The sequence below is a fragment of the Pituophis catenifer genome, unplaced genomic scaffold, assembly GCF_029215685.1.
Source record: "Pituophis catenifer annectens isolate HBS135680 unplaced genomic scaffold, rPitCat1.0.hap2 SCAF_1, whole genome shotgun sequence".
Taxonomy (NCBI): domain Eukaryota; kingdom Metazoa; phylum Chordata; class Lepidosauria; order Squamata; family Colubridae; genus Pituophis; species Pituophis catenifer.
The window spans coordinates 334,236,426-334,261,633 of NW_027256881.1; the positions used below are offsets into that span (position 1 = coordinate 334,236,426).

General features: G+C 42.5%; 1 protein-coding gene across 1 annotated transcript in view; it reads right to left on the reverse strand.

Annotated features, from left to right (window-relative positions):
* The window catches only part of UNC13A (unc-13 homolog A), a 112,876-nt gene extending 94,175 nt beyond the window's left edge, over window positions 1–18,701 (reverse strand). The window contains 9 exon segments of the mRNA XM_070936436.1: window positions 452–487; window positions 4,065–4,101; window positions 5,535–5,626; window positions 7,789–7,912; window positions 8,551–8,668; window positions 10,315–10,414; window positions 14,364–14,393; window positions 14,935–14,963; window positions 18,688–18,701. Coding sequence (XP_070792537.1) covers window positions 452–487; window positions 4,065–4,101; window positions 5,535–5,626; window positions 7,789–7,912; window positions 8,551–8,668; window positions 10,315–10,414; window positions 14,364–14,393; window positions 14,935–14,963; window positions 18,688–18,701 — 580 coding nt within the window.
* Window positions 18,702–25,208: the final 6,507 nt, after the last annotated feature.

Below are 25,208 nucleotides of genomic sequence, written 5' to 3' on the forward strand. Positions count from 1 at the left end.
AGGAACGACTCTATTAAAGTCACCCTAGGGTCAGAAAGTCCCCAGTTCGAATTTAATCACTGCATTGAATTCACTAAACAATTTTAAGTAAGTACTTGTTCTTCAGTTCACTATCTTTATCTAGAGTCTAGTAAGTAATACCAAAGACTTCTGGAGGACAGAATTTTAAGTCTCAAGAGCCTGTCATAAGTGGCATGTGAGGTTATTCTAGCTTTAAAGATATATACTGTAATTTGAATATCTGCTAACTACACCAAAAAAAATTGTTATCATTATTGCTCCTAATTGCTACCTGAAAATACCTGCTTCATCTTTTGACCTCCAGATGAAAAGGTGGGCCATGTTAGATTTGACCCATACCTCCTCCCCCTGGAGTAGAAGTAATAGGAAAATATTTAAGAATGCCACAGAGTGAAGTGGGAGGGTACAGGATCAAGATTCGCATACTTACTTTGTTGATCTCCCCAGCCAAAATAATTCCAGTTGCCTACAAAATAAAAGCCAAGAAGACATGTCCCTTTAAGAGACAGGCCAATTCTAAATACTGTATACTTAGTAATTCTAACCCTAGAGGGAAGAGGAGATTGTAGGGAAAGGGAGGTATAAATTCTACATCCAGATGAACTTTGGAAGCTAACAAGCATATAAAAGCAGGCAGGGGCAATCTGCAGTTTGGGGTGGGGTGCTGACCTCCGTTTTTGCAACCCTTTGAAATTGCACAACCAAATTCTTTTAGCAAAAAGCTAAGTAGCCAATAGCTGAGAACTACAATTATCAGGAACCGGGTTTTTTGTTTAAAGTGGTGAAATTAGCAGATTGAAGAGTATGATTTACTAATCTTAAAAGCTCAATTTACCACCCCTACATTGGGGTGGAACAGAGAAAAAAAGTATGCAAGCTTTTAAGATAAACAAATCACACTCTTCAATCTACTAATCTTACCATATTAACAAAAATGTTTCCTGTCTCATTCATTTTGGTGATGTCACCTTAACTTTATTTTGCCTACTATATATCTCTTAGCCACATTTTTTTAAAGAGCACTGGGATGTGGTCTACTCTTAATAGACAGAGAAAAACCTTTCTACGTGATTCTTATCTTCTGTAGTGTTTCTCAACCGTTGCAACTTTATACTGTGTGGGAATTTTGGGAATTGATGTCCACCCAGTTTAAAATTGCCAAGGTTAAGAAACAATGTTCTAGTCTTACAAGTACACTGCTTTTGAACATGGAGGTTCCTGTATCCCAGTATTTCTCAGCCTTAGCATCTTTAAGAGGTACTGGCTGAGAATTTTGGGAATTGAAGTCGACACATCTTAAAGTTGCCAAGATTGAAAAACACTACCTTAAACTTTAATAGCACCAACCTCTCCAAAATTATTCTTCAAAAATGTATTGAATCTGGGGTGGGAAAACATTGGAATTAATGGATCTGCTTAGTTCTTTAGCAGAATTTAAAATCTGCCAAACAGAGACAGATCCAAAAAGACATTTACGGTACTTAGCATTGCAGAACACAATATCTTTGAGCATATTTTGAATCTAGGAATTTGCAGCGTATCTGCTATATGTTCCCAAGAGATATACCAAGAGATTCTGACCTATTTCTCACTCACCTCTGCCTTCAACTATGTGATATTATCCGCCCTCCTAAGAACTCTGGTAAGAAATGCATGTAATGCACAGTTGTAAGAGATGAAGAGTGCTAGTAGCTTGAGAAAAAAGCTTTAAAATAAAATAGAGCACACAAATAGAAGAGGAAGCAGAGCACTGGTGGGTTTCAAAATGTTTTACTACCTTCTGTGGGTGTGGCTTGGTGGGCATGGCATGGCTTGGTGGGCATGGCAGGGGAAGGTTACTGTAAAATCTCCATTCCCTCCCAATCAGCTGGGACTCGGGAGGCAGAGAATAGACGGGGGCGGGACCAGTCAGAGGTGGAATTTACCGGTTTTCCAAACTACTCAAAATTTCCGCTAACAGTTCTCCAGAACTGGTCAGAACCTGCTGAAACCCACCTCTGAAGCAGAGCATTTTCAGGATGGGCAGGAAAAAAAATCAAGATGGCTGCTGGAAATTCTAATAGCATTTGTAACCAGCAGCATCTGCAGAGGTGGTCAGCAAGGTACAAGAACCTCCCTTTTCAATGTGCTCCAAAGGGATGGGACTTTTTATCCTAATCTTTGTCTGCTTACCGGAATTTCTCACCCCATCTTATTGGAGAGGCAGGAATCCTTGAGATACGCCTGAAAGCATTGCATTATTTATGCCTGATTAAGCTAACCATTTTATCTAATTATAAAGTAGCGCTATGGACATTTTGTCAAGAAGATAAAGGTGTGTGCTTCTTTAAAAACACATTTTGTTGTTCTTAAGTGTCTCAGTGATGTCACTGGAGAAATAAAATCAAATCTCAGTCTACTCTATATAGTGTATAAAAAATTCATTTATGAATAATAGGATCCCTGACTGAGTGGATCTGAGTTTGTTGCATGGAAGTTGTAACAGAAATGAAATGAAATTACATCCTAGTGACAAAAAAGTGAAGAAGGAATAAATTGTGAGATTCAGGTACTGAGGAGTAAGATTTTTGGGAACAGCTTATTCAGTATTAATAATAGAAGCAAGATGGCTCCTTTGACTGATCAATAGGGGCTGAGTTCGCATCTGTTTATATAGTATGGATAGTACATCTTTCAACAGCTATTAATCATAATATATAATGGAGCCTCAATATACAAGAGCAGTTCACCTCTCCTGATTAAATGCTGAGGATTAGCAAGATTGTTGGCCTTTAGTAACCATGGTCTAGACTCTAGAGAATAGAATTCTTGATATTTTGCTGACAACTATGACTGGAATCTTTGGGTTCTATGTCCAATCCTGACTGGACCAAGAAAGAACCAAACAAAGTTCTCATTAACTTGCACCAATTTGAAATTAACTCAACTGAAAGCCAATCAGAAGTCAGAACATCTGGCTATATCGCTCTCTGCTCAGATGTGTGTAGTATTTACCGGTTCTCCGAACTACTCAAAATTTTCGCTACTAGTTCTGCCTGTGAATATACAAGCCACAGTTGTCAGTGAAAGGAAGTTAGTTTGCTAGATCATGGACACTAAACCCAGTTCAACGCTGTCCAACTGGCTGTGAAAACCTGCACCAATATGTTACTAGCAAAATTAATTTGTTTCCACCCTGCCTGTGGGCTTCCCATGAGGGTATCTGGCTATCAACTGTCAGATGCTTGTTTGATAAGCTTTTTACATTTGATCTAGCAGAGTTCTTCTATAGTCTAGTCTGGCTCATATTGGCTTTCCTTCAGGGGTGAAATGCTACCGGTTCAGACCGGTTCAGTTGAACTGGTAGCGATAGCGGCAAGTGGTTGGGAGAACTGGTAGCGATGGTAGCACGAGGCTCCGCCCACCTGCCCAGTCATTGTTACTTCCTGATTTTAACCAGGAAGTAGCCTGTTTTTTACCCTCTGCGCATGCGCAGAAGGGTTTGCGCATGCATTTCCGAACCGGTAGGGAAGGTAAGTAGATTTCACTCCTGCTTTCCTTATATTCTAGAGTTGTACTGTAATAGTTCAAAGGTTCAGTTAGAAATCTTTCCTAACTAGGATAATATGGTAGGCTATTTTCCAGGATGGAGTTAAATGGGCTGTTTTTCCTTAAATGGCCTCTGGAAATTCCTTTTACCTTTCTGTCCCCAGCATCTGCCCTCTAGCCCATGCACCCATTACCCAATAGATCTTCTGAGACTTATAAGGGTAGGAAGACATAAGGGAAGAAATGGTATTAGGAAGACACAGAGGGAAGGGATGGGAAGAAAGGATGAAGCTTTCATTGACCAAACTGTAAACAGCTCTGTCTTGGGCCAAACCCTCATTAATCTTGGAATGAAACATTGGTTTCCAAATACTCCAGCCAAAAAAGGAGGGGGGAATCCGTTTTGCTTGGAAAAGTGTGAAGGGAACACTTCATGTGCCAACCCTAATTTGCAGCAGAAATTAGGAAAATGCAATCATATATGCCCAAGCTCCCCAAATCAAAGAAACACTTACAGCACTGCGAGCCAGGGACTGGAAGCGGCTTCTCCTGCTTCTCCCAGGATAAAGAGGGAGAGGAAGAAAAGACAAAGATTAGGACCTGTCTGAGAAGAACTGACATCCTTTTTCTCAAAGCTCTCTGATTTGGGAGCTCCAAAGCAAGAGTTGAAACCAGCGGTAGGTGGGGGAAGATGGAGAGGAAAATAATTAAATGAAAAACACTTCATTTGGAAAGAGAATTTTTGACAATGAGAGCCAAGGGACTTTGTTCTATTTTGGACTTCACCAGGAACAGCACACGCCTGGTGCAACTGGTACACAATATGAAGTTGTGCAAAGGCCCTCCTAGCCACAACTTCCACCTGCTCTTTGAGCAGGAATCAGGAATCCAGGAGGACCCCTAGATTGTGCAGGGAGGTCTGTTTGGGGCAGCACGGCCCCATCCAGCACCAGAGATGGTATTACTTCTAGAAACCAAGGTCCCTAAAACCCAAAACCACTGAGTCTTGCCAGGGTTCAGCTGAAGCCTGTTGTTCCCCATCCAGACAGTCTCCACACGCTGAGACAGGACATCCACAGCATCACTTAATTCGCCAGGAGCAGAGATAAACAGTTGGATCCCCATGGCATCACCAAGAGTCTCATGTCGATGTTAAATAGGAGAGGAGAGAGCCCTGATCTGGGTGGCACCCTCAACTTACAACCCCAATTGAGACCAGAATTTCTGTTGCTAAATAAAACAGTTATTAAGTGAGGCACACCAAATCTGACAACCTTTTTTGCCATGGTTGTTAAGTGAATCACTGCAGTGGGGAAACGAATCACTCAGTCCTTAAGTGAATCCCGTTCCCCCCAACTGAATTTGCTTGCCAAAAGCTGGTTGGGAAGGTCATCAACGGCAATCTCGTGACACCAGGATGCTGCAACCGTCATAAATGCAAGCCAGTTGCCAAGTGTCTGAATTTTGATCATATGACCCCGGGGATGCGTTAAAGGTCGTAAACATGAGGATCAGACATAAGACATTTTTTTCAGTGCGGTTGTTGTAACTTTGAACAGTCACTAAATGAATGTTGTAAGCCGAGGACTACCTGCCGTGGAGGCAGGATCTCTCTCCTCCAATCACCACCAATTGGAACCAATCCCGGAGAGAAGAGGTGAACGAGCACAACACCCTAAGCAGGGGGTTGGACTAGAAGACCTCCAAGGTCCCTTTCAACTCTGTTATTCTATTCTATTCTATTCTATTCTATTCTATTCTATTCTATTCTATTCTATTCTATTCTATTCTATTCTGTTCTATTCTATTCATACCCGCAATCCTGGGAATTGATCCAGAAGGATACCATTTTATGTTGTTAGGAGGAAAAAGAAATGTTTGCATGCACCAATCAACTTCAGGCAGAAATTAAAGTGTGAGGATTTTTGGAGGCAGAAATAGAACAGCTGATGCATTTTTTCCAATTCTCAGATATGCCCATCCACTCATTCACACATACTTACATCATCTTGGTCTCGCATAGCATTCAACCGCTCCAGCTCCTTGACCCAATAGCGAGCCTCTTCTTCAGGAATATCTGCAAGAAGGGGGAAAAAAGTGGGAGATTTTTCAGGTTAATGGAACCCCCTTAGCAAACTCAAGTGGTCTAGCTTTTTTTCCACCAGAACTACCTAATATTAGGCCACATTTGTGAGATCGCATTTTTAAATACAGTCCCATTAGCAGGGGTGAAATCCAGCAGGTTCTGACAGGTTCTGGAGAACCGGTAGCGGAAATTTTGAGCAGCAAATACCACCTCTGGCTGGCCCCAGAGTGGGGTGGGAATGGAGATTTTGCAATATCCTTCGCCCAGGAGTGGGGTGGGAATGGAGATTTTGCAGTATCCTTCGCCCAGGAGTGGGGAGGGAATGGAGATTTTGCAGTATCCTTCCCCTGCCACATCCACCAAGCCACACCCACCAAGCCACACCACGTCCACCAAGCCACACCCACAGAAATGGTAGTAAAAAAAATTAGATTTCATCACTGGCCATTAGTGGCGTTCATGGGGAGAGAGAGGTAAAAAAAAAAAAAAAAGACAAGATGGCGACAGAGCCTGGTATGAGAAAAGCCACCATCTTGATTTATTTTTTTTTAACCCAGTTTGCAAAGGACCTTGAGAAAAAAACATAACCAACTGGATTTGTATATCTTCAAAATGTACAAAATTCAAAATGTTTACAACCAGCAGTGAAAGATTGCGGGTATGATACTGACTCTTCAGTATCATACCCGCAATCTTTCACTGCTGGTTGTAAACATTTTGAATTTGGAGAATGCCCTGTGGGTGTTTTCTAAAATGGCTGCTGAGGGGGTGGGGGTGGGGGGGAAACAGGCCTAGTCACAAAATGGCCGCTAGGCAGAATATCATCTGTTACAAAGCAGAGTTACCAGGACGCTGCCTGTTCCCCTCTGTTATATTGGAAGAAAAATCCAGCTCCAGTTCAAGCCGGGAATAAAATGGAGGCTGATTAGAAAGAAAGATTTTGTTTATTGGTCAGCTGTACCAGAACTGCACGCTGACCAATAAACAGAACCTTTCTTTCCAATCAGCCTCCATAGATACAAGGATGGCTACAATAAAATGTCAAATAGAATTAAACCCGGAAACATTCCTCCTGGGAATACTCAAAACAAAATTTGATAGAAAGATATTCGATCCTACATATATTAACAATGGCAGGGGTGGGTTCTAAAATTTTTTACTACCGGTTCTGTGGGCGTGGCTTATTTTGTGGGCGTGGCTTGATGGTCATGTGACAATTATTTAGGATTTAGCAGAGGTACTGGTCTACCAGGCTTTTAACTTCTTGCAGAGCTGTACCGGTCTACCCATTTATTTTTGCAGGCATTGATCTACTCATGTATTTTTGCAGGCACTGGTCTACTCATTTCTTTTTGGAGGCACCGGTCTACCACCAAACTGCCTTTTACCACTGATCACCCTTTGAATCCCCGCAGCAAGAGTTTAAACAGTTTTTTTCCTTATAGCCCATCAGCTGGGACTCAGGAGGCAGCAATAGATTGGAGGTGGGGCCAAATAAAAGGTAAGAATAACGCGGGGGGTGGGGGAGGCGGCAGGGGCGGGGGGGCAGAACCGGTTCGGTGATGTCATATCGTCACCGCTACCAGCTTGGCGGAACTGGGCGGAACTGGGAGGAACCCACCACTGCCCCCCGGGATTCTGCCACCGTCATAAATATGAACCAGTTGTCAAGCGTCCGAATGTAAATCACATGACAGAAGGGGCAAACAACTGATAGGTGCCCAAAGACGTGTGGCTGAGATTTGCTGCCTCTCATGCTATTAGTGAACTAAGAATCAGGAGACCTTTGAAGCAACATTCAATACCAGAAAAATCAGAAATTGCATTGACTTAATGCAGATTTCTTCTGCATCTAAAATTTTGCAACAGGAAAAGCAGACATTTGCAAGCTGAATACTGTATATACTCATAGATAACCCTATCCATACCCTGACCCTTGAATTTTTAATCAAAATATTGTGAAAAATGCACCACTTGTAGATAAGACAACCTAATTTGGGGTATATTTTGCCCCCTAAAATTCTCATATCTGAAATATACATGGCATATGTATTTATAAAAACTGTATGCATTAAAAAATCTTATTCTTTGTATGGTGGGAAAAAAGAGCATTCTCTCACATCACAGACCCCCATTCTTGCAACATAACCTACCGAGTGGGAGTTCAAAGCGGGTGTCCAAGAGGATACGGTGGAAAGTGGGGTCTTTGGTCCCAGAGATCTCATTATCTGTCATGATGACGTGAGAATCAAGAGTTAGCCACTCTCCTGGGCCATCCTAGGAGAAGAACAAGGAAAGAGAGAAATTGTGCTTTGATCAGTCTAATCTTGCATCTTCTTATCCAATGTGCTTGCTATGTTTCTGGGAAGAGTACAGTGGCATCTTCTTTGCCTTTTCACCCTTCAACCATACCTGGCCCATCAAATAAATACTGGTGGTAACACGAAACCATTGTGTCTCCAAAACACTGATACCCTTCTCCTTCCTGATAGCCTAGCAATTGCAAAAAAAGACAGACAGACAAAAAAAGAAAGGAAAAGAAAGAGGAAGGGAAGGGAAGGGAAGGAGGGAGGGAGGGAGGGAGGGAGGGAGGACTGCCCAACAGTCTTTGTTTCCTCAACAAATGCTTTTATCTTTCCTAAAGAAGAAGCTTCCTGGATCAGATGGGACATTTCTATTGTGTTAGCAATACCCTTTTCAAGATGAGAATAATAAATAGTCAGAAGAAGATTCTGGAAACTACAATCTCACACATCTAGAAGGCACAAGCTTGAGGAAGCCTGGACAGGAAGAAGGTTATTCACTATCACTGTATTGTTAACTTTTCTATAAAATCCAAACACCTTCTGTTGAGGAGGAGGTTCAAATTTCCTCAAAGAACAAGGCTATCTCCAGAAATTTGGCTGTATACGCACCTCGTTTGATTGGCGGATTGTGCTTAAGGGGATCCAAACCGTGCCCACCATGGTGTCCCAGATAAGACCTTTGTTCCACACTTCCACTGTCAACCCGAGGTCTAGTCGATTAATTTCACTGCAAGAGAGAGATACTTCTGTTAGACTGGGCTAGAGTGACCTTCCCCAGAGCTGATATCTACTCACTCCATTTCCCCCATATCTCTCATCCTGATTCTAACTCAGGTGTTCTCAAACTCTTCAGCTGATCAACCCCCTCATCCGAATTTCAGATTGTTCATCAACTCCCAAACATTTACTATATGAAAATAATTTAATAAATACATCTTTAACAAATAGTTAATCATCATCATATTGACCTCTTGGCTAGTCCCAATGTCTTTTGGGGGTCGATATTGACCTCTTTGGAGAATCCTGGTCTAGCTACTAGAACAAGCATTTCCTTAACCAAAAGTGTCACCTGATGATAATTAAAGAACTGAAATTGAAAACGATGAACTTGGCTCTTAATATTCACAGGACATTGCTTTGGATTTAGTTCCCAAAAGTTGCTCAGAAGTGCACAACAGCACAAATGTGGCGCAGATCTACTGCTCTTTAACACAGCCATATCTTTTCCCTGGATTGCATGGCTGGCCTTTACAGCTGCTACTTGATTCCAAGAAAAAATGAGGCAGTTTTGAAGTTTTGCAGCAAACTACTGCCCTGAACTTCCCAACCTCCCTTTTCAAAATTAAATCCAAAGGATTGCACAGCTTTAGCCCTTCATATTTTGGATACCCAATTACTGGAGGAATTACTGATCTTGCTTGTAGCTTCTGAAGATTGGTTGAATCTTGGGAATAGGGCTTTCTCAAAAGTAACTATGATTTTGAGGTATACTATATAATATAACAGAGTTGGAAGGGACCTTGTAGGTCTTCTAGTCCAACCCCCTGCCTAGGCAGGAAACCCTACACCACTTCAGACAAATGGTTATCCAACATCTTCTTAAAAACTTCCAGTGTTGGAGCATTCACAACTTCTGGAGGCAAGTAGTTCCACTGATTAATTGTTCTAACTGTCAGGAAATTTCTCCTTAGTTCTAGGTAGCTTCTCTCCTTGATTAGTTTCCACCCATTGCTTCTTGTCCTACCCTCAGGTGCTTTGGAGAATAGCTTCGCTCCCTCTGTCTTGATATAACAGAATAACACAATAACAGAGTTTGAAGGGATCTCGGAGGTCTTCTTTTCCAACCCCCTGCACAAGCAGGAGATTGAAATTTTTGCATGAGAGCTTTTATCACAAGCACAGCTTAAAAAATAGCTATTATTGCTGGTGAAGTAACAAGCCTTGGCTGTGCACAAATTGAAATCTTAAAAATGAGGTTTTTATAATTTTATTATTATTATACATCATTTTCAAAAGCTTTGCCCCAATGTGGCTGACTTTTTAAAAATAATTTAATTAGGTAGTGTCCTTTGGCATACCTTGGTTCCATTTTCAATGCATTTAACACCAAGCCCACCAGTACAATATTTCTAATACAAGACGTAATTAGCCTAAATGAAGTGGATTTAATCCTAGATTCATTTAACTATACATTTTAAATGTGCAAACACCCAACACAACTGAATTTTGTAACAAAGTTGAACATTTTGAGCCTCCAAACCAGTCCTGTAAATGGCATATATTACTGGCCTACACAGCAATTCCACATCATTGTCAGCATTTATCCCACCATCAAGATTTGGAAAGGTGAAAACATTTCCCATCCCAACTTACAACATAAAATCTTGTTCCCAGCAGGGAAGATTCCCTCGCACTGCAATTGTCGTGCTCTTTACATTCTGAACTTTGAGGGTCACGTATGTGTTGAATTTTTCTACCAGAGAGAAAGCAAAACATAGAGAATATAAATGGGGTGTCACAATTAGCAGCATTGGAGGAAAGCACTTGGAAAATTCTGGGTTGGCCTACTTTATCGGAATATTACACTGTCCTCGTTCAACATCTGGTTTTCAAAATGCTTATGAATTCTGGGTACTTCCTCTCTTTTACTCTTCCCTTTTCCCTTTAAATCACAGCATTTTAAAACGTTATTTCCTGAAATGGCCAACTTGATGTTTGATGTGAAGACCACAAGGGGATCATAACAACAAACAAGAGCACTTCCTCACCCATGTTCCTCAGTGACTGCTACCAAGATACCTGGGCATATAATGAATATTTAATAATGATTTTGATAGGTTTTTTTACTATATTTAATCCAATTTTGGTATATGTTTTGTTCAAAAAATAATCCCATTTAGGCAGACATCTATCTTGTGCAAAAAGGACCTTGTGAAAAAAAAAACCTTTTTCCTTTTCAGTCCTTTCAGTCTTCTTTCATGTAACTTCTCTGCATGACCCAGGTGTTATTCCAATTTTTCCAAACTAATTTGTTTTCTAAATCATATGATTTTGTAGTTCTTTAGCACAGTCTAACAAATAAAAATGCAGTACTGAAATAAACACTTCCCCTAACTTAGTTTTTCCTCACCACACTAGTCTGTACTGCACAGAATTCAAATTAGCTCGGTGTTGCTGGTGGTTCTGTCACCAATGAGTAGTTGTCATCGGCTTCTCAACAAAGGTGTTCTCAAGGCTGTACTTTTTTTTTTTTTACTCTTTTTATTACTCTGGGTTTGTGTGTGCCAGTTTGCCTTCACCCAATTGGCTATCTCCAATTGGGTGCTGCCAGCCATAGCTACTCAGTGCCAGCCTTGCCATTTCCTCGGAGTAGTCGTTGAGGACAAAACTCAGAAGATACCCACTGTCAGTACTTCTCTCTTGCTCCACCCTTCACCCTTCTGCCACGCCTGCAGAAGTTATGCTAGTCTGTGCTTGAACAGCTGGGCTGTTTAGCACTTTTTCAAAAGAGCCCTAGACCCGTGTTTAAGCAATAGTCTGTCATGTTATAGGAATGAATATTGTGCTTGCCACCTTTTAGCTGGGCAACTTGGCAGGTGGCTAAATCAGCCATTCCAAGCTCCCACCAACACTTGTTCAGCCTCAAGAAATTAAGGGTTGATCTCCTACCAGCACATGATGCTCCATAAAAAGAGTCTCTAAGCCAAAAGGAATCCACCAATTGCATTCTTTAATTGGTCTTATTTTAATAACTAAGGATAGCACAATTTCTCCATCTTGTTACTCAGACAAATTAGGTCTTGGCTGTCAGCATATCAGATTTTATGCAGGTATATTTTTCTGCTGATTCTTATACATTGACATAACTGCAGCACATTACCCAGGTTACATTTTCATGCCTGCTCACTCATTTCTTATTCACAGGAGTGCTCAGAAGCCACATTTCTAGCAACATCTCACTAATAATTCCTGGAGTTTTCAAGGGCTGGCCGATTGTGTTTAATAGAAATAGAAATAAAATAACAGAGTTGGAAGGGACCTTGGAGGTCTTCTAGTCCAACCCCCTGCCTAGGCAGGAAACCCTACACCACTTCAGACAAATGGTTATCCAACATCTTCTTAAAAACTTCCAGTGTTGGAGCATTCACAACTTCTGGAGGCAAGTTGTTCCACTGATTAATTGTTCTAACTGTCAGGAAATTTCTCCTTAATTCTAAATTGCTTCTCTCCTTGATTAGTTTCCACCCATTGCTTCTTATTCTACTTTCAGGTGCTTTGGAGAATAGCTTGACTCCCTCTTCTTTGTGACAGTCCCTGAGATATTGGAACACTGCTATCATGTTTCCACTAGACCCCATAGTTTTTGGTTAATTTTAAATTGATTTTAATTGGGTTTGTTTTAAATTGCGGCCAAAAATATTTAATTATTTTTAAATTGTTTTTTAAATTTTGTATGTTCTGTTTTATTCTGGCTGTTTACCGCCCTGAGTCCTGTTGGAGAAGGGCGGTATACAAATTAAAACAAATAAAATAAATAAAATAAAATAATATTCAATTCCTTCAACCGTTCTTCATATGTTTTAGCCTCCAGTCCCCTAATCATATTTGTTGCTCTTCTCTGCACTCTTTCTAGAGTCTTCACATCTTTTTTACATCGTGGCAACCAAAACTGGATGAAACCTTCCAAGTGTGGCCTTACCAAGCCTTATAAAGTGATATTAACACTTCACGTGATCTTGATTCTATCCCTCTGTTTATGCAGCCCAGAACTGTGTTGGCTGTTTTGGCAGTTGCTGCACACAGCTGGCTCATATTTAAATGGTTGTCCACTAGGACTCCAAGATCCCTCTCACTGTTACTATTATTGAGCAAGGTACCACATATACTGTACCTGTGCATTTTGTTTTTCTTTCGCTGGGTTTGCTTCCAATTCCAAGGTAAGAGCTTCCTTCTAAAAGTTTTGTTTTCTTTCTCTAACCATTTTAGCTATCTCTTCTCAATATTAGAGATATTCTCCCACCTGTTTTACAGTTCTTTGGCTGACTCTTCATATGTCATTAAGTAGGTCATCCAGGAATAAGATTCCCTGAGGACAGTTAACAAAAGGGTCTGCAATTGAAGGGATCATTACTGAGATATTGCTAGAATTGTGACTTCTGAGCTCTCTTGAGGATAAGAAATGTGTGGGCAGGACATTAATATGTAACCTGGTCATGTTCTGAGGTTATTTCAGTACACAAGAATTGTGGAATGAAATGAAGGGCAACACACTAAGGTTTAAATTTCAGTTGGGTAGCAATCTCCACATCCACAGACAATTAATGGTCTTAAACACCATGCCTGTACTGAAACTAGCAATTGTTTCGGAAAAATGTCAAAAATTCGTGATCATTCAAACACCTCCTACTTCTCCCACATTTAACAATGCTGTGTTGAGATGAATGCTTCGTGCACCATGAATGCCACATGGTATTAATTTGCCATTACATTTTGAAGGAATTCTACATGATGTTGTGCGATATATCAATGAGATTGTAGGATCATTTCTATCCTATGCACTGCCCTGAGATTATATTGATTATAGGGGAATTCTAACTATAGGTAATCCTTAACATACAACCATTTGTTTAGTGACCATTTGAAATTATAATGGAGCTAAAAGAAGTTACTTGTGACTGGTCTTCACAAATATGACTATCACAGCATCCCCACAATCATGTGATCAAAATTTGGGGACTTGGCAACAGGCATGTATTTACAATGATTGCAGCATCCTGGGTTCATGTGGTTGCCATTTGCAACCTTCCCAGTTGGCTTCTGACAAGCAATGTCAATGCGGGAAGCCGGGTTCGCTTAATAACTGCATGATTCACTTAACAACCGCATGATTTGCCTAACTAACCATATCAAGAAAGGCTGTAAACTCACTTAACAACTGCCTTAGCATTGAAAATTCTGGTCCCTGTTGTGGTTGTAAGTCAAGGACTACTTGTATAATAAACAAATTGCATAATTAACAGAATACTGGAATAAAAGAGTTGGAAGGGACCTTGGAGGTCTTCTAGTCCAACCCCCTGCTCAAACAGGAAACCCTATACCATTTCTAACAAATGGCTGTCCAGTCTCTTCTTAAAATCCTCCAGAATTGGAGCACCCACAACTTCTGGAGGCAAGTCTGGAGGCACTGTTTAATTGTTCTAACTATTAGGAAATTTCTCCTTAGTTCTAAGTTGGTTCTCTCCTTAATTAGTTTCCATCCATTGCTTCTTGTTCTGCCTTCAGATACTTTATGGCAGCCCCTTAGATATTGGATATTAAATACTTTATTGTCTGGAGCAGTGGGACATTAGGAAGAAACTTTACTTGAAATCCCAAGTTTGTCTTATTTCCCCATAGAAAAAAGAGAAAAGGTGGGAACTCACCTTGTGGGCCATCAAACTTGGCTTTTTTGACTGGAAAAATAAAGAGAAAAGAAAACAGTTAGTGCTCAGCCCCAAATGAATAAAATCTGCACAGCCTGATTTGCCTAACCTCTTAAGCTGTTCCATGGCTAGGTCTAAGAGACATCATGCAAACCAGGCCATGAATTCCATTGTGGTTAAAAAGAATTGCATTAGCCATAGTTCCTAACCATAGCTTGTTGTTAGCTGTGTGTCATCTGAAACCAGACTAATGTCTACTTTAAGCAGCCATTAGAGACAGGAGGGAGAACTGCACAGGGGTGGGCTTCAAAATTTTTAGCAAGGGGTTCTCTGCCTGGTTGCTGGGTGGGTGTGGCCGTGGTGGGCATGGACTAGTTGGCCTCCTGCACCACGGGGGGTGGGTGGGTGGGTGTTTGCCCTCCCCGGGCTCTGGAGACTTTTTTCGAGCCTCCAGGAAGGCGAAAACGGCCTCCCTAGGTTCCGGAGGCCCTCTGGAGGCCAGAAACGGGCCCATTTCCGGCCTTCCCGAACTTCCGCCCTCCCCAAGCCTCCATGCACGCCCTGCACTTACCTGCATCCAAAACGGGCTGCGTGGGACTCCTGAGGGGGGGGGTAGGGCCAGCCAGGAGTGGGGTTTGGGGGTTCTCTGAACTGCACAGAATCTTAGCTAGAGTTCCTCCCGAACCCCTGTGAACCCCCAGCAGCCCACCCCTTGGAACTGCACCCATAGAGTATTGCTGGTTCTCCAACAGCAGCATTGTTGTTTCCCAAAAGGTGTGTGTATGTGTGTCAAAAATCTGCAAGATGTTGGACATGGCATTGAAATAGATGTTTCAATCATCACGCTGTCCCTGCCATTTTTCAGATTTTGACACTCCCTCCCCCAGATGTACCTGCTGCTCCTCTTCATTTTCCCCACATGCTCCAGATACGAGGAGGGTTATTTTTGAAAACTGCAGGAAGCATTATTGGATGGCTTTCAGGCTTTCTTTAATAGTTTTTAAAATATGCAAATATCAAAGAAAAAGTACCAGGTGAGCAAACCCACTAGGATATGTATGGAACTTCCCTTAATATCACAAATCTTGGAGTTTTGCATCTCAAAAATTAAACTTTCACCTGGCGAGGAAACAGGCCATAGCTATTCCTAGTACATATAACAGGGACTCCAGCTTAGAAGATATTTTTTCAACTTTTCCAGCTGTACTTGTGATTGTAAAGGTAAAGATAAATGTTGCCCCTGTCCAGTTGTGTCCGACTGTAGGGAGTGGTATTCATTTGTTTCTTAGCCAAGGGCCAGTGTTATCCAAAGACACTTCCGTGGTCATGTGACCAGCATGACTATATGCCAAGGTGCACCCAACTCTGTTACCTTCCCACTGAAGTGGTATCTATTTATCTACATGCATTTGCTTGCTTTCAAACTGCTAAATGGGCAGGAGCTGGGGCAAGTAACAGGAGTTCACACCATTGCGTGTTGCTTGGGTCTCGAACCTGGACTGTCAGCTTTCCAGCTGACAAGCTCAACATCTTTAACCATTGAATCAGCATGCCTCCTCCCCTCAACTTGGACTATAGCTCCCACATCCCAAATAGCTATATCCATCAGGCTGGGCAGGCTGGACCTTGTATTCCCAGCACATCTGGAAAGCACGAGATGGGAGAAGTCTGGTTTAGAAGAACTCCATCTCTATTCTCATTATTCTTTGCAAATCATATTTCCGGTGTGGCCGGAAAATTGGACTAAATCCATTTTCCTCGCTCCTGGAACACCATTAACCTACTTCTGAGCCATGAATGACATTGTTTGCAGCATTGTGATGAAGCCCGAGGCAAATAATGAGGGAGAAGGCGTATATTTCCTCACTTGCCCTCAATTGCTGAACTCCCACACTCTTGAATGACTCAGGATCGGTACAAACCACCATCTCTCTCTTATATAGATTTGCATAGGTCGTTTATAGTTTTCCAAACAGTTATAGTGCATACACACAGCTCTAAACACATACACTGACACTGCCTTCATATTGGTGTCTTCCTCTTTCTATATGTTTCTCATGATGCCCAGGAGCACCAATGGGTGTCTCTCTCTAGACCCCTGATGGCGAACCTATGGCACATGAGCCATTGCCCCAGTTCAGCTCCTCTGCGCATGTGCATCACCTCCCATTGGCCAGCTGGTCTTTGGGCCTCTGCCGCGCATGCGTGGGGGATGAGATATGTGTGTATGCACTTGCATGGGGCGCATGTGTGGGGCGGGGCACATGCAGGGGTGCGCATGCACAGGGCACATGCAGGGGCCCATGCATGCATGCAGAAGGGGGTGGGGTGCATGCACGGGGGCCACACGCGCATTGAGTTTGGGGGGGTTGGGGGGGTGCGTGCGCATGAGCACACTTTGGGCACTCGGTCCAGAAAAGGTTATCCATCACTGTTGTAGTCCAATGTTTCTTAACCTCAGTGACTTAAGATATGTGGACTTCAGCTTCCAGAATTCTGGTGGCAGAAGTCTAGGAGTTGAAGTTCACACATCTTAAAATCATTGAAGTTAAGCAATGCTCTTCTAAACACTGAATGATGTTAATGGAGCAACTTTCTATTCATCTTTCACAACATTCAAATAGCCCTTGCAGAAGCTAAGATGCTGGACTGAGTCAGGGGATGACCTTTCAAGAACTAAGTTGCTTAGTGTCATTAAAACCAAAGCATTGCTATCAGATACCCCAAATCAAAGGTCTTTCAGAATTAAGTTTAAATCATTGACTACTGCCATCTAAAGAAGTCTGTTAGAAGGAATCATTGGATTACTCCCATTTCTCTCTTCACCAGCTTTAAAACAAGGCCTCCAAAGATGTATATGTCTCTATATCTTTATGAGAGTTCTTTCCAGTTGGTTTTGACTCCCAGAAATTAAATGACAAGTTTTGCAATTTTATTTGCAATGCTTTTTGGGAAGCGGGTCGTTATTTTATTTATTTATTTATTGGTTCGATTTATATGCCGCCCTTTTCCGGAGACTCAGGGCAGCTTACAATGCGTTAAGCAATAGCCTTCATACTTTTGTATATACCTGCTTAGTAGGGCTTTCGCCCCCCCCCCCAAGTGGTGTTCTTTTTTATACAAAATCAGCTTATTGCCCCCACAATCCAGGTCCTCATTTTACCTACCTCGAAAGGATGGAAGGATGAGTCAACATTGAGCCTGGTGAGATTTGAACTTGCAGTAATTGCAGGCAGCTGGTGCTAGTTAAGAGCACTTTTAGTCTGCTGCACCACCAAGGTTCATATTGCTTCTTTTTTCCTACAGCTGAGAATGATAGGCCTGAAATCACCCATCTGGTTTCGAGACTAAGCTAGAACTAGAACTCACGGTCTCCTGGTTTCTAACCTAATGCCTCTAACTGTCAGGGTTCAAGAAACACCCCCAACGAAAGATGACTCCGAGGCTTGAAGTTCCTCAAAGTTCCATTTTATTAGAGATGTCATATTGGCACATCTGGGAAAACCTGAATCTGAAAGTTTCCAGGTTTTCCCCACCCAAAGGAAAGTCCAAGTCCCTGCCCAGCACTCACAAGTCCATCACATGGTCCAATCAAAGCATCGTCCCAGCTGGAGATGCCTCCCAGCACACCCCTCCAAGTGCAGGGCAAGATGTCCTTGAGTTTCTGAGAAAGGAATGTTATTATGACTACATATCACCCCTGCTCCATACATTCCCCCCTCCCAGTTTCCCACAGCAGTAAATGTGGCAGGCCTGAAGATCCAATGCATAAGATGGCTTCCAGGCCTGACTCTAACCGCTTCACAAAGCTGGCTGTCATCTATGTCTATATCCATCTGTGTCAATTTTCATACATATAATCTAAAGTTCAAGTGAATCTGAAATACAGGTAGTCCTCGCTGAACAACCAGAAGTTACAATGGACCTCCCAAAAAGTACTTATGACCAGGGCCGGATTTAGATGAAAAGAGGCCCTAGGCTATTCCACTTATGAGGCCCTTTCACCTATAGTGAAAGTGTAATTTTAATTTTGCTAACAATTTGAATGTAGGCCCCTTTTGATCTTGAGGCCCTAGGCTGAAGCCTAGTTAGCCTATAGGAAAATCCGGCCCTGCTTATGACCCAGTTCTGGAGTTCAGATGTTGAAAACCCTTCCTCTGCCCTATAGTCACATGATTATGTATATGACCACATTTTGGGCACTTGGTACCAGGCTGCCTTTTACAACCAGTTGCAGCATTCCATGGTCACATGTTTACAATTTACTTTTTTTTTTGGCAGTTTCTGGCCATCAAAAAGCACCCATAGGTATGAATTAACTCACTTTACAACCGCCATGTTCGCTTTACAGTTATGGTGTTCCTTTAATAACCGCTGCAAAAAATTGATTCAGTCACGTGGATACCTTGACTTACAGTCATCAGGACTTCCAACAGAAATTCCAGGCTTACAGTCATAAGTCAAGGACCACCTGTAATATAAATACTGATATGCAATTCAGAGCCATTCCTCACTTGCGCCTAGCTGTGACTGAAACATATCCTGGCTACCTTTTTATTTTTCTGCTGTGTCCTCATAAGATCATCTTCTTCCAGTCCTCAGCCATGGAGAGACTGCCCTTATAGCAAAAGTTTTTCCTCTTTTATCCTAATACAGCATTTCCTATATCCAAAAAGCCATTAGATATAAAGTGTTAATACCACTTTATAATGCCTTGGTAAGGACACATTTAGAATACTGCATCCAATTTTGGTCGCCACAATGTAAAAAGATGTTGAGACTCTAGAAAAAGTGCAGAGAAAAGCAGCAAAGATGATTAGGGGACTCAGGGATAAAACATATAAAGAATGGTTGCTGGAACTAGATATGTCTAGTTTTATGAAAAGGACTAGGGGGTGACATGATAGTAGTGTTCCAATATCTCAGGGGCTGCCACAAAGAAGAGGGAGTCAAACTATTCTCCAAAGCACCTGAAGGCAGGACAAGAAGCAATGGATGGAAACTAATCAAGGAGAGAAGCAACTTAGAACTAAGGAGAAGTTTCCTGACAGTTAGAACAATTAATCAGTGGAACAAATTGTCTCCAGAAGTTGTAAATGCTCCAACACTGGAAGTTTTTAAGAAGAGATTAGATAACCATTTGTCTGAAGTGGTGTAGGGTTTCCTGCCCAAGCAGGGGATTGGACTAGAAGACCTCCAAGGTCCCTTCCTTATTCTATTAGATGGCTGGCATGGTCAGGTGACTCCTAGGGTAACCCCTATTGATTGCTTTAGGCTGGGTTGGGCACGCCCTCTTCCCTTTATTTCCCCACATTCTGTGTGCTTGAGGACCGTTTTGGCTTCGGCCATGTGAGGGCTTTGTCTTTATTTTTGGCAGAGATCTGGATCAGCAGGTGAGTGGGGGGACAGTGGCAGTGGTGGGATTCAAGTAATTTAACAACCGGTTCTCTGCCCTAATGATTTCTTCCAACAACCAGTTTGCCAAACTGCTCAGAAAGTTAACAACCGGTTCTCCGGAAGTGGTGCGAACTAGCTGAATCCCACCACTGGACAGTGGCCTTTGTGATGAAGTGGGAGACAGAAAGTCAACAACTCTCTTTGGCTGCTGTATTGTGCACAATATGTTGGGGTGCTTTTGAATTTGGGTTTAGGAATTGCTAAACTGTCTTCGCAAGCAACCTGACTACCAGCTGGTATCAGCCCTGTTGAAGACAGAAGCCTTAACACTGAAGTTTACAGAAAACCTACACATGCAGATCAATATCTACCGTATTTTTCGGACTATAAGACGCACCAAGATTTCAAAGAGGAAAAGAAGAAAAATAGCTTTTGGCCTCCGTGCGTCCGGTTTTTGCCCTCCCTGGCCCCCAGGAGCACCTTGCAGGCCTCCCAAACCCTCTGTGCGTCCCTCTTGAACCCCCCACACATCCTGTTTTTGGCCTCCCCAGCCTCCAGGGGCACTCTGCAGGCCTCCCAAACCCTCTGTGAGTCCCATTTTTGCTAAAAACGGGTCCGCTTTTGGCAAAAACAGGACACGTGGGGCAAGGTTTAGGGAGGCCAAAAATGGCCGTATTCGGTGTATAAGATGCACCTACACTTCCACCCTTTTTTAGGGCGGAAAAAGTGCATCTTATACTCCTAAAAATATGATACATTTTGAATCTCATCACCCACTGGAACACAAAATGGGAGTGATCAGAACCCTACACTGACAGCTGTGGCTAGGGGAACCTTTGCACAGGTTCTCCTGATGCACCAATTGCGACCCTACTTGGATCAGGAGGCTCTCCTCACAGTCACTCATGCCCTTGTCACCTCACGGTTGGATTATTGCAACGCGCTCTACATGAGGCTACCCTTGAAAAGTGTTCGGAGAATACAATTGGTCCAGAATGCAGCCGCGCGAGCTATTGTGGGTGCACCTAGATATACCCACATTACACCAATTCTCCGTGAGCTGCACTGGCTCCCTATCGGTCTCCGGATGCAATTCAAGGTGTTGGTTATTACCTTTAAAGCCCTACGTGGCTCAGGGCCAGGCTATCTTCGAGACCGCCTTCTACCACATAGCTCCCATCGACCGGTAAGATCCCACAGAGTTGGTCTCCTCCGGGTCCCATCGGCTAAACAATGTTGGTTGGCGAGCCCGTGGGGGAGGGCCTTCTCTGTGGCTGCCCCGGCTCTCTGGAACCAATTACCTCCTGAGGTCCGGACCGTCCCCACCCTATTGGCCTTCCGGAAAGCAATGAAGACCTGGCTTTTCCGGCAGGCCTGGGGCCGTTGATCTTGCTACGGCGATCTTGTGAGACCCGGCCATGGAATGGAGTGTATGGGTTTTTAATGTTCTTTTAAAAAATGTTTATGGGATATTGTTCGCATTGTTTTTTTGCTGTAAGCCGCCCAGAGTCCCTAGGTAGTTGGGTGGCATAGAAATGCGACAAATAAATAAATAAATAAATAAATAAATAAATACATACATACATACATACATACATACATACATACATACATACTATTCACTGAAAGTTTGCCTACCAGCAAAAGTGGAAAAGAAAAATAACTAAAACACGTCAAGGAAGCCCTCAGAACTTAACTTGTGGCTATCCCAAATGGGCCTTCATCAAATCCACAAAAAAAAAAAAAAAAAAAAAACAGCAAGAGCAACAGACAAAGAAGAGAACAAGAAACAAAGCGACATTGTCATTCCATATGTTGTAGGAATATCTGAAAAGCTCAGGAAGATTTTCAATCAACACAATAAACATATACACTTTAACCCCCAAAATACACTAAGGCAGAGGTTTTTCAGAAGTGGTTTGCCCTGGCCTCCTTTTCTAAATCTTAAATCCCTGCTTTCGTTTTGAAAATATATTGCTTTGTTTCCTGTCTTGGCTCTAGGAAAATTCAGGAAAATTCAAACAGCTGCACATTATTTTATAATCCCTGAGCTGGCCTGATTAAGCTATTGTGCTCATATGAATTGGAGATGCATTCAAATTTGGTTACATATTTCCCAGCATCGTTGCTTTGACGGTACCTCTGTGTATCAGACCCATTCATAAGATGTTAATATTTCTTCATACTTTTATTTGAGATTTCCACCAACAATCCTTCCATGAATACAAATGCAAACACAACCTGACCCAACATTCAAGGACATCTGCAGAGGTTAGTCAAAAAATCAAGAAGTCGGTTGTGACTGCATATAAGCACCCTTACCACTGATTTTTTTTTTTTACATTTTTTGCCAATAGGTACTTCAAACAGAGGTTAAGAGAATATTGGTATTAATATATAGTATCAAATACTTTACAAAAGTTGTACGTGCACACCTGAAAATTCATAAAACAAGGTACACAAGCCATTTTGATGCACTCATACCCACGGAGCTCTTTTATGTTAAACTGTGTTTGTACAAGATGCTTAAAGTTTTTTTGTTAAATCTCCTTTCATGCAAGATCTTGATTTGGTGAACTGGCAGCAGATGGATCTTTACAAGATGCAGTTTCACTGGCTTTAATTTGAAGGGAGGGAGGGAGGGAGGAGTCAGGCTTAATTCTGTATTTAGGTTAAGCATGTTGTGTGAATGCAGCAAATATGAACCCATGATTAAAAAAGCTGAAGGAGAATGGGGAATGCCATTAGTTCTGCTTTAGAATGAAGAGCTGCAAATGCAAACGTCCAAAATTGGAGCTAAAGAATCAGGTAATCCTATATCAGTGATGGCTAACCTTTTTGCCATCGCGTGCCGAAAGCGGGAGGAGCACAGGGGGCCATGCGCGCACGTGCCCACACCCATAATTCAATGCGTCCCATCCCCCCGAACTCCCCCCGCTTTTGGCATGCGATGGCACAGTAGCCCAATTTTTCGCCCTCCCCAAGCTCCAGAACCTTTCTGGGAGCCTGGGGAGGGCAAAAACAGCCTTCCCCACCCCCCTGGAGGCCCTCCAGAGGCCAGAAACAGCCTGTTTTCCGACTTCTGGTGGGCCCAGAAGGCCTGAAAATCAACTGGCCAGTGTGCGCATGCATGCCGGACCTGAGCTAGGGCAACGCTCATGTGCCCACCAATATGGGTCCATGTGCCACCTGTGGCATGCGTGCCATAGGTTCGCCATTATGGTCCTATATAGCCGTGTGGTTAGCCATCACTGCTATATAGTCTGCTAAATTCCTGCCAGCTGACAAATCTATATCTTTGGCAGCATACAGGTTGAGAATGTAAAGCATTTTGCACCCAGAAGGCCGAGGAATGTCCCCCAAGATTCTTTCTCTATTCCTGATCCTTCCTGGGATGAGAAAGCAAATAAAAAAAGCACATCATGTCAGGTGCAGAGAAAAATCAGCAGCCACCTACAGAACAGGTGCTCTGTCTCTCCTGCTGTCTCTGTTGACGAGACATTTTCTTGTGTACAGGATGATCCTGGGGAAGAAATAGCACCAGCCCCTCCTCCTTTCTCTAGCTTTGCAAACTGGGATCTGGGGATGGGTGGGATTGTGCCTCTTGGTGGAGAACTTGTACTGAATTACCAGTTAGTTTTTTCATAGCAAAAATACAGGTAGTCCTTGACTTGGTTTAAGCAACTAAGCATTGATTTAGTGACTGCTCAAAGTTACAAAGGCACTGAAAAAGTTTCTTATGACCGGCCCTCATATTTATGATCGTTGCAGCATCCCCACAGTCACGTGATCAATATTTATTTATTTATTTATTTATTTATTTATTTATTTATTTGTTTGTTTGTTTGTTTGTCCAATTTATATGCCGCCCCTCTCGATAGACTCACGACGTCTTACAATTCATTATAGCAATAGCCTGCATACTTTTATGTATATATACCTGCTAATTAGGGCTTTCGCCCCCCCCCCCCCAAGCGGTGTTGTTCTATACAAAATTGTTCTGGTACTAAGAATAGAATAGAATAACAGAATTGAAAGGGATCTTGTAGGTCATTTAGTCCAGCCCTCTGCTCAAGCAGGAGATCCTATACCATTTCTGACAGATGGCAGTCCAGTCTCTTCTTAAAAGCCTCCAGTGATGAAGCTCCCACAACTTCTGAAGGCAACTTCTGTTCCACTGGTTGCTTGTTCTCACTTCTCCTTATTTCTAGGTTGAATCTCTCCTTGATCAGTTTCCATCCATTTTTTAAAAAATTTGATTTATATTATTATCCTTCTCCGGAGACTCAGAGCGGCTTACAATGCGTTAAGCAATAGCCTTCATACTTTTGTACATTTATACAAAGTCAGCTTATTGCCCCCACAAACCGGGTCCTCATTTTACCTACCTTAGAAAGGATGGAAGGCTGAGTCAACCTTGAGCCTGGTGAGATTTGAACTTGCACTAATTGCAGGCAGCTAAGTGCTAGCACTTAACAGCACTTAGTCTGCTGCACCACTGAGGCTCATTTCCAAGCCCCCCAATATTGGGGGGCTGGAAAACCACATATCTGACGGTGGCAGCATCCCAGGGTCATGGGATTCCCCTTTGCAACCTTCCCAGCTGGCTTCCAACAAGCAAAGTTAAAGGGGACTGGAGGAAGCCGAATTCGCTTGATTCACTGAACAATGGCAGTGATTCATTTAACAATCATATAAAAAATGTCGTAAAATTGGGCACCACTTACTTAATCGTCTTGCTTAGCTACAGAAATTCTTGGTCCCAATTGTTGTTGAGGACTACCTGCTTGCATGAGCCTCGGTGGCGCCGTGGTTAGAGTGCAGTACTGCAGGCGACTTCTGCTGACTGCCGGCTGCCTCCAATTTGGCAATTTGAATCTCACCAGACTCCAGGTTGACTCAGCCTTCCATCCTTCCCAGGTGGGTAAAATGAGGACCCAGATTGTTGGGGGCAATAGGCTGATTCTGTAAACCGCTTAGAGAGGGCTGTAAAGCACTGTAAAGTGGTATATAAATCCAAGTGCTATTGCAATTGCAGGTAGAGTTCAATAAAGCTTTTGGATCCTTGGCACCTTTTGCCGCTTCTCTGGTTGTAATGTATATGACTTTATTGGTCAAACAGTTAAAAGGGCAACCCCTGATGTTACTATATCAATGGCTTTTTTTCTGTAAATGTGAGCTGATTGCTGAGTGCCTGGAATTTGATCGTGTGATCAGAGAAGGAAACAACGCAAAATCTTCAGAACCAGGTACCTGGTTTTGGGGGAGGGGGTTAGCTTTGAATAGTTGTTAAGCGACCAGTCATAAATCCAGGGTTACCTGTTCAGTTTATATCCCCCAGTCTCAGTGATTGACCATGATTTCTGTCTTCTCTGACAAGAAGAAACACGGGCTAATATACAATTCCTGCTCCATTGGTGTGCACTATAGTTCCTTTTTCCTGTATGC